At 33.8% G+C, this 10,673-nt stretch overlaps 1 protein-coding gene across 1 annotated transcript; it reads right to left on the bottom strand.

Moving 5' to 3' along the window:
• Positions 1-525: 525 nt before the first annotated feature.
• LOTGIDRAFT_116080 (hypothetical protein) lies at positions 526-1,415 on the bottom strand (the record flags this gene model as incomplete). Its single annotated transcript, XM_009054916.1, has 2 exons — positions 526-750; positions 1,320-1,415. Coding segments are annotated over 2 exons (321 nt in total), but the record flags the coding sequence as incomplete, so codon positions are not given.
• Between the last annotated feature and the right edge of the window lie 9,258 nt (positions 1,416-10,673).

Genomic DNA, 10,673 nt, shown 5'->3' with positions numbered 1-10,673 from the left:
TTTGTATCAAATATTTACACTTGTAATAATTATAATAAGTAGAAGTTTATTAGTACTTCATGGTAGTATTATGGAATAATAATAATTCAATAAGATCAACAAACTAATAAACCCATAGGTTTAAAATGAGCATATTTTTCCCAAAAAGGTGTTAGGTTTGCATCAAAAGTAATTTTGGTGCAAAATATCAGGTACCATGCTCTGTCTTACAAATAATTATGCCTATGATATCACCAACATTCTTTCACAATATTTTAAGCAATATTAATTAACTTCTGCCTAAAGTCAGTGTTTCTATGGTTTTTACAAGGCGGTGGTTCTAATTCAATTCTGTGTTTCATACTCTATACATTAGGCTCAAATCATACTCTTTCAATTCGCTAATAAGTGCCAAAAACATATCGGCTACTTTTCACAGAACTGATAGTGTTTTTATCATTCATTATTTTATTTCACACACAATTTAATCTCACAACTTTGTTCACATAGATCAATGATTCATTTATTTTTCATATATTATTTAGTTCACAGATCAATGCTAAACACTTCACAACTTTCTAGGGCACCTTTCACCTCTGCTCCTGTTTCTGTCACTAAAAGTTCCATGCCATCACGCTCCTTGTTCTTGAAAGCTTCTGCTATTGTCTTGGCTGCCTCAGAATGATTCATTCCTATTAAGGTTAATCTGTTGACTTCCAGTATTAAATGACCAACTTGTAAATGTCCCGATTCAAATGCTGACCCACCAGGCTGAGAAGAAAATGTTTAAAAAAAAGTTTAAAGGGATTTAGTTATGAAAATTATTATCAAAGGATCAACAGATTACTTGTTATCCTTATCACTTTTCAAAACAAAATGGGACATCTGGTGTGTTTGTAATGAACAGCTTTTTAAATGAAGTGAAATCATTGTTTTTATTACTTTTTATACCAGCAGGACATCTAACTGAACTAATATAACATAGCTTAATATTTTCATTTGATCTCACTGACCTAATATATTTCTTTGAGGGTAGTGAATATCTATTGGCTTTCATGGCGACTATAAACATGTTCATACCTTTACCTTACTCTTCTGGGTTTTAGAGGAATAGATCAGTTGGTTGAATGCCGATTATCATCTGCTAGGCCATTATATGCTGTGAGTTCGAATCTTCCTAAAAAAAATTCTGATGCCACAGCTGACCTGATTTTGGCTTCCAACCCCTATCACATAACTCTACTAGGAACTAACATTACACATTGCTTGAGGATTAGCTCTACTGACAATATCTATATCCCTTTCTTCTCTTCAGAGAAGGAGAACAAATTTCGACTCACCTGTACATTGATGACTCGTGGTATTGGTTGACGAGTATTGGCCCCACCTTCTATGGCCATACCCAATGTTGGTTTACTATGGGGAATGTGTATAACTTCTAGAAATATATCACCATATCTTTCTTTACCTTCTTCTATTAACTCTTCTTCCTGAAGTAATCAAATATGTTTAAACTACCAAGAGCAACTGGGTACTATTAAAAATTCTTCTGAGAGATATATAAATAATTACGTTACCAGCTGACAAGAGCTCAACAATTGCAGCTGTTAATTGTCAATTATCCAATTGATATATGTCCAACTTTCTCCTAAACAAAAATATAAACAAAACACAAAATTAGATTCCTGGGCATTTATATCGCTTCCGGTTTTGACGTCAGATATTTGAAAAATTATTATTGCAATGTGTTATAATTAATTATAGAAATAAAGTAAAATGACAAAAATAGACCCAGATATAAATGTTCAGTCGCCATCTTGAAATGACCGACTTTAAATAGAAATTCAGAATCAATATTGCCGTCACCAAGTCAGTCCGTCCGTCCGTCCGTCCGTCCACAATTGCTCATAAACACTCTAGAATACGCAATTCTTAACGGATTTTGATGAAACTTGGTGTGAGTGTTTGTTATCACCGAAGGAAATGAAAATGAGAAGAATCGAAAAATATTTAGTATGAATTATAGCCCTTGTTCCTGAAAACGTGTTCAAATTTAGCTCGTAAACACTTTAGAAGGTTCAATTCCTGACAGATTGTGACGAAACTTGTTGTGAATGCTTGTTTACACCCAAGGATGATAATTGTTACTGTACCCCAAAATATTTCTATTTAAAATCAAAGCTGCCAGTATATAATCTTGCCTGGCAAGCTATCTTATTGTCTGAATTCACAAGCATGAGACTTAATGTGCATTCAACTGTCTAAAGTGTAGCTGTCTAACTATTGGGATGTACGGAGCCCCTAAGGCGCAATTGTAAACATATTTATTTATTATTTCGTTTAAACGAAATAACATCATTTATTTCGTTTAAACGAAATTATTTCGTTTAAACGAATTAATTATTTCGTTTAAACGAATTAATCATATCGTTTAAACGAAATGTTATTTCGTTTAAACGAATTAAATTAAATAATTAATTCGTTTAAACGAAATAATTATTTCGTTTTAACGAAATACCCTATGTTTATTCGTTTAAACGAAATAATTAATTCGTTTAAACGAAATAATTATTTCGTTTTAACGAAATACCCTATGTTTATTTCGTTTAAACGAAATAATTAATTCGTTTAAACGAAATAACTAATTCGTTTAAACGAAATAATTATTTCGTTTAAACGAAATAAAAAGATGGGTTAATTATTTCGTTTAAACGAAATAGACGAAAAAATTAATTCGTTTAAACGAAATAAACATAGTGTATTTCGTTAAAACGAAATAATTATTTCGTTTAAATGAAATAATTATTTCGTTTTAACGAAATAATAATTTATTTCGTTTAAACGAAATAACATTTCGTTTTAACGAAATAATTAATTCGTTTAAACGAAATATTCGTTTAAACGAATTAATTATTTCGTTTAAACGATATAATTATTTCGTATAAACGAAATAATAAATAAATATGTTTACAATTGCGCCTTAGGGGCTCCGTAGGGATGAGTGTCACAGAGTTTCTTTTAAAACACTATTGTCAAATCTGTGTCACCAAACTTTGCTATGGGGGTGGGGAGAGTTTTTGTGACAAATATTTGAATAGAAGGCAAAATGTTTTCCAGTTTACAAGAGATATTACTACTACGGACACGTTTCTATACATTAACAGTTTTTCGCATGTTTGAACTGTTGATGCAAAGGACGTTAAATAGCTTGGAAGCTGACAGATCTGTGTCGAACAGGTCTAGTTCATAATAAAATTATACTTACCGGACTGATGTATTTTGATTGATATCTATGAGAGTCTTGTAATATTTTATTATCATGAGATGGTGGTTCGTAACTCTCTCCTAGTATACTGTTCAGTTGATGATCTGCTAGAACATCATTAATATTAACTGGTGTAGATGGAGATATAGTAACTCTGAAAGATACAAATAAAGATTAACCCCAAATATCGCAAGAATCTTTCACTTTATGATTCAAGCACATTTAGTATGAGTTATTGCCCTTGTTCTTGAAAATGCGTTCAATTTTAGCATGTAAACACTCTAGTAGGCACCATTCTTGACGGATTTAGTGTGTGTTTGTAATCACTCAAGGATAAATCCTGTCCAAAATCAGAAAAATTGAAAAGTATTTAGTTTGAGTCATTGCCCTCAACCATGGATGAACCCTATCAAAAAAAACAAAAAAAACTAGAGCAGTGCTGACGGGCACTGAGGCAGTGCATATCACACCTGTAGCATTGAATGAAAATCGAATACAACATAATCACCATTCGGATATTCCGGGACAATTCGGCAATTAACGTTAAAGCTGAAGACACATACATACGGTGCGATGTCTCCTTTGCGGTAAACCGATGCGATTATGCGGTACCGTTGCGGCAGGTATGACACATACGCGCGGTTCACTTTTGCGTTAAATTTGGAGTTTTTGTTGCTGGACGTGGCATGTTGACGGCACAATGACGTCTGAAAATAATGGAAATCACCTGTAATACCTAGACTTTTTGGTCCGGTGAAACGCAGCGGGGAAATATAGCAACGCACCGCAACAGCATGTATGTGTCATGTCAAATGCATACCGTTGTTTGTTTCGATCCGGTGAAACGCTGCGGTGAAATGAACGCATCACATCGCCGAACCGGACCACGAACCGCATGTATGTGTCTTTAGCTTAAGATGAATGTCATTCGGCAATTAATATTGAATTTCGCTTTGTGAATGCGGCGAGACACTTTACATCCGGTATTTAGCAGTGATTAGTCAAGTCCAAAAATTTAGAACCTTTATTTCGGAAATAAGCCTCAAACTTGTTAAAGGCGGGATTGTAGCTATCGGTTATCCAATGATACATTTTTTTAATTATACATTTAGCTTTCCAATGTTTTATTTTCACTGTCTTTGAGTAGAAATACCAATTGCTCGATCAGCCTTAATATATAAATTACCTTTACCATGATAATGTGACGGTATTGACATAGTTCTGGTAAAAAAATAAAATACCATTTCTACGCGCGATATGTTGCACAGCGCTAACAGAACTTCCAAGAACATTTTAGTGTATTAACTGTAAGCCATTAATCGTACTTTTCATACAAATCACATCGTCACAATCAAGTGATTTGACCAATGTTTAAACACAGCGGAGATATACGAAGCTAAGTATGGTTCGTATGTGGAAATAACATGGGTATGGAAAGAACCATGTGTGGTTTTGTATGGGTTGACCATACGACAATTGCAAATATTACAGGTAAAGTAAATGCACAACGAATTTGCCACGCCCACTTCAAAATTTTTAGTTTTTCTCTGATGAGGTGTACATTGTTAAATAATGTTCAAAATTGAAGTTGTACGTTTTTTAAGGCAGCGGTTACTGTCGGTAGATAATAGACACCGTGAATTTACGTACAGTTACTATAGAAGTCAGTACAAAATTTTCAATTTTTAAAAAGCGCAATTTCGATCAAAATATCAAGTGTGATATATCGCCAAAAAGGAGAGATCATACACTTTAAGAATATCTAAGAAATTTTGTCGTATGTTAATTAGGTCACGTGACAAAGCTCTTCAAAATTAAAAATCGCGATTTTCAATTAATACAATGCCATAACAGTTTTGAAATATTTGTATCATTTTCTAAAATTCCATAAGTTTTTATGAATGTAGTTTAACTAATTGGAATATTTTAATCCATAAAATTTGTGATTTATTACAAAAAGAAATATATGTTCAATGGATTTAATGGACGGAATAATAAAACCAAGTTTTGTCCAAATCCAGCAAGAATCATGCCTTTTAGTGTTTAAGAGCTAAATTTGAAAGCGTTTTCAAGAACAATGGCGATTACTCATACTAAATATTTTTCGATTTTTCTGATTTTCAATAGGGTTTATCCTTGGTTGATAACAAACACTCATGCCAAGTTTCGTCAAAATCTATCAAGAATTGTGCCTTCTAGAGTGTTTACGAGCGTTTCAAGAACAAGGGCAATAACTCATAGTAAATATTTAATATTTTTCGATTCGTCTGATTTTCAATAGGGTTCATCCATCGGTGATTACGAACACTTATACCAAGAATTGTCCCATTTAGAGTGTTTACGGGCTAAAAATTGAACGTGTTTTCAAGAAGAAGGGCAATAACTCATAATCAATATTTTTAGATTCTTCTATTAGGGTGATACGTACACTCATACCAAGTTTTGTCAAAATCCGTCAAGAATTGTTTCTTGTAGAGTGTTTACGAGGAATTGTGGACGGACGGGCGGACATGGTTGAAGGCAATATACGCCCCCCATTTCATGTGGGCGTATACAAATGGATCCATTACACAACTATACAGCATTATAAGCCCATGATCTTTTACACCTGTGAGCGAGTCAGCTTTGGTGGCCTCCTGACTCCACATAGAAACAACAAGTCAAATTTGGGGGCACAGCAATCTTTATTAACTAAATCACAGTTAAAACATCCAGAATTAGAAAATCGGACAAAGAAAGCACAATGATGTACTGCGACCTTTCTCTCAGTTCCTCCAATTCAATACTCCACTCACGCAGGTGTTCCCAAGACTAGTCCCCCTATCTCTGAACTCAGCAGTTCTAAAAATAGATCTTGTGTAATACATCAAAGACATCGACAGGATGTTTTTACAACACTGTTATAACATTGCTAATGACTTAAAGAGACTGTATTGGGTTACTCTGTTACACACCTATAGCAACAGTAAATCTGAAGTGAATCTACAAAAATGTGAATAAAAATAAAGTAGCCTATTGGTGACATTGGTTCAAATAAATGAAAAGTTTTATAACAATCAGCGAGTTGGGTAGTAATTGATTGCTGGGTATGACTAAGAATGCCAAGGGTACATCTTTTTTCTAAGCTGTTCAGTAGTTTTTGATAAAACAGAACCATGATGCCTTAATTTCTTTAGTGAAATTAAATATGGTGGATTTTTGGTGAATGACTTGCCTTTGCTTTGAAAACTCTTCACTTGTCTTATATGTTATTGCTAGTTTTCTGACTCTCTGTCTAGGCTAATGGTGTTGTCCTGTTGCCGGCTCAATGAAAACACAATCGATTCCAGCAGAGGTAGTCAAATTTGGATGAAAGCAGATTTTTTATCCTAAAAAAATCAGCAATATTTTCGTCGATTCCCTCTAAATTCACACATTCACGACACTTGCATCCCGACGATACTTATATTACCTAAATTACGTGAATGGCTCCGTTCTCTTCTTCGAAACACTTTTTAATTGTACAATATACGTCTATATACGTTTCACGTGGTCTTTAGACATTTTCTAACCTAAATGGTCACTTTTCGACTGGAATGCGCCATATTTATTTACATTTATTGTGGGAGAGCTTCTGTTCATCACGTGATGATATACGATAGGTTTGATTGGCTGTGATAACTTGACCGAAAAATTGACGCGCGCAAATACAAATGTCCTTACGCACTACGGATTTTACTATAAGAAAGTACTATTATTCTTCGACGAGAACTTTTGGATTATGATATCCACACTATGTACCCTGTTCATACTAAAAAGACCTTCTAATACAATTTTGTTGGAGCAGTTTTCAATTTATAACGAAAACTTAGGGGCTACAAGTCATAAAGGGATGTAACACTGTTATTTAGCCACTTATACGGGTAACCCGGCAACAGCTCCAAACCGGCATTTCACGTCAGTCCGACGCCATGTCGGTTTAGAGGGGTTTCACTGTAATGATGAATAAAAGAAAATCATAATGATTCAGTATGTGGTGCTTGTGATGTTTTTTAAGTGATGTCACAATTGATCATGCTTGTTGATCATAATGCTTGAAAAAAGTGATATCACATAATAATGTTTGATAACATTGGCTCGAATAGTGTTTAAAGATGATGATGCTAAATGTTTTCAGTGATTATGATAATGAATAATGATGCAATCAAATTATATAGCTTCAAGATGATGTTAATTGATTGCTGATATCAATCGCTATTTCTTCTGTTGACACGTTCCTACTTGTAGTGTGTGTTGTGTATGTTGAGCAGCTGTGACAGGTGTGGTGCAATGCAGCGTATGCTTACTCTTCTAGATACCTGATACCATTTTTACACGCCCACATTACGCCGTCACCCATGTCCGTCCGTCCACAATTGCTCATTAACACTCTACAAGACACAATTCTTGACTGATTTCGACGAAACTTGGTACGAGTGTTCGTAATCACCCAAGCATGAACCCTATTGAAAATCAGAAGAATCGAAAAATATATAGTATAAGTTATTGCCCTTGTTCTTGAAAACGCGTTCAATTTTTAGCTCGTAATCACTCTAGAAGGCACAATTCTTGACGAATTTTGATGAAACTTGGTGTGAGTGTTCGTTATCACCCAAAAATGAACCCTATTGAAAATCAGAAGAATCGAAAAATATTTAGTATGAGTTATTGCCCTTGTTCGTTCTTGAAAACGCGTTCAATTTTTAGCTCGTAAACACTCTAGAAGGTACAATTCTTGATGGATTTTGAGGAAACTTTGTGTGAGTGTTTGTCATCACCCAAGGATGAACCCTATTGAAAATCAGAAGAATCGAAACATATTTAGTATGAGTTATTGACCTTGTTCTTGAAAACGCGTTCAATTTTTAGATTGTAAACACTCTAGAAGCACAATTCTTGACGGATTTTGGGGAAATTTGGCATGAGTGTTTGTTATTTACCAAGGATAAACCCTATTGAAATCAGAAAAATCGAAAAATATTTAGTATGAGTTATTGCCCTTGTTCTTGAAAACGCTAAACACTAAAAGGCATGATTCTTGCCGGAAATTGATAAAACTTGGTTTTATTATTCAGTACCGCGCTGAAGATTGAATATTTGCTTTCTAAAGTTTTCACGAGATAAAAATTGAATATGTTTTCAAGAAGAAAGGCAATAACTCATACTCAATATTATTCAGTATCACCCTAAAGAGTTCAGAAGAAGTGAATGACTGAAGGTTGAATATTTCATACTGGTGATTATTACTGTACTGCTAAATATTTTTATTAAATCAAAGCTGCCAGTGGGCGTATATTACCTTGCCTGGCAAGCTATCTTTTATTATGAAATACTTATGATTGAAATACTTTCTCATGTGAAAAAATATTGTTATGGATTTCAGGTTTCGTTTTGAGGTTCAGATCGTTAGTACTTGGTTTATTTATTTATCACCAATAACAACTGATCCTTAGCCTAACGAATTGCCATTGGTCTTTGATTCCTTGATTATCTGTACTAATATAGGCTACAGCTTAAACACAATTGGAGTAATTAGGGAAGATAACTTATTCAAGGTCACTTGATCACAGAGATTAGAATTTTGAATGAAAATATTTAGCAGTACAATAACAATCACCAGTATGAAATATTCATACACTTCTTTTGAACACTTTAGGGCGATACTGAATAATATTGAGTATGAGTTATTGCCCTTGTTCTATTTTTGGTTTTATTATTCAATATTTGAATATTTGCCTCCTAGAGTTTTCACAACTCTAGAAGGCAAATATTCAAATATTGAATAATAAAACCAAGTATTGTCAAAATCCGGCAAGAATCATGCCTTTTAGTGATTAAGAGCTAAAATTTGAAAGCGTTTTCAAGAACAAGATCGATAAAATCAAAAATATCCCTATCATCTACATAACATTAGTGAATTAGACATTTCAACTTAGCATCGAATTTTGGCACTGATGCCCTTCCAGACTATAGCACGGTAATAGATAAAAGATCTTGTGGGAAAATAATGACGACGAAAAATTAATCGATTGATGGTGTATAAGGAAATGTGTTAAATTTAAGAAAGGAGGGGTAATCGGCCACGGACTAAGATCATTAAGTTTTATATTTCGGCTATATGCCATCACTAAATCTTTTGTAAAAACAGTAGGAAATTTTTCTTGTAATTCTTTGTATATGCGAATAATTAATCGAGGAACTTGACCAGCTGTGATGTTGTATTGAATAACAAATGGAATAATTTGAAAGTCTACTTGTATATCAATTCTAAAGGGGTGCATTGTTTGTAATGTGTTAATCCAAAAGTTTTCGTGAATTAATGGAATTTTCTTAGTATCTATACCAGGTTGTTCATACAGCTGCTCAATATGAATAATTTTCAGGTCTGTTAACTGATGATCGAATTGATTTAAGTGTTTTTATACTGTTTTATTAAATTTTTAAAGATTGATGTCAGATTTGTGGTGATCGAATCGAACCCTTAATAAATTCTTGGTCTCTCCAACGTATTGTTTATTTCACCTTGTACAAGAAATAAGATAGATGGTATTTTTACTGTTACAACTAAGTTTTTCATTAACTTGAAAGATAGAACCTGTACGTCTATTTCGGAAAGAATTAGTAGATAAAATGAAGGGACAGGTTTGACGAATTTGGTAATGGTATAAGGTTAGAATTATTTTTGGCTGAGATTTCTCGCAAATTTTTGAAAACAATAGTACAGGCCTACTTGAAGTCCATCTTGCTTATTAATGCCAATGACGCAAAAGGCAATAAAAAGTTATCAATGTATTCTGATTCTCTGTACGACTCGCTTGTACAATCTGATATTATTGGGCGTCCTTTAGGAATTCTAATGGGTAGGAACCATTCAGTCTCGAGATTTTTCTGAATTTTTGGGAGAATGTCTCTGCTATGGTTCTTGAGCTGGTTTTAGGTAATCAAATTGTTTTGGTTTAATATAGTCTTTATTAAGTAAGTTTTTATCAAGTAACTTTTTTGAAATATTTTTAATTAATATATGGGCTTTTTTGTAGATCGGATCCTGCAGACAAGTTTAATGTTCAGGATTTCTTAATTGAGATTCGGCCTCATCAGGAATGTTGATTTGGTTCTATATGCCGGACATGACCGACTGGGCTGCTGAAATTGCTGACGGTCAATATCCTCTATCGGACATCAAGTATAGGTTGGCCATTACGTGGCTTTCAATGTCGGTCAAATGCAAAATTTAATGACAACTCTAGTCTAAAGTCTTTGAATGGCATTTAGCAATTGTGAGTACGATATATAGACACAGCTTTATGGAACAACAATCACTGGTTAAAGTTTTATGCAACGTTTCGACGTGTTTCCCCCGTCGTCCTCAGGCACATAATGAGAAGAAGTGATGGGCAAACTATATATACAT

Source organism: Lottia gigantea, assembly GCF_000327385.1.
Source record: "Lottia gigantea unplaced genomic scaffold LOTGIsca_23, whole genome shotgun sequence".
NCBI lineage: Eukaryota > Metazoa > Mollusca > Gastropoda > Lottiidae > Lottia > Lottia gigantea.
The sequence above is the reverse complement of the archived record's forward strand: the minus strand, read 5'-3'. Positions and strand labels throughout refer to the sequence as shown.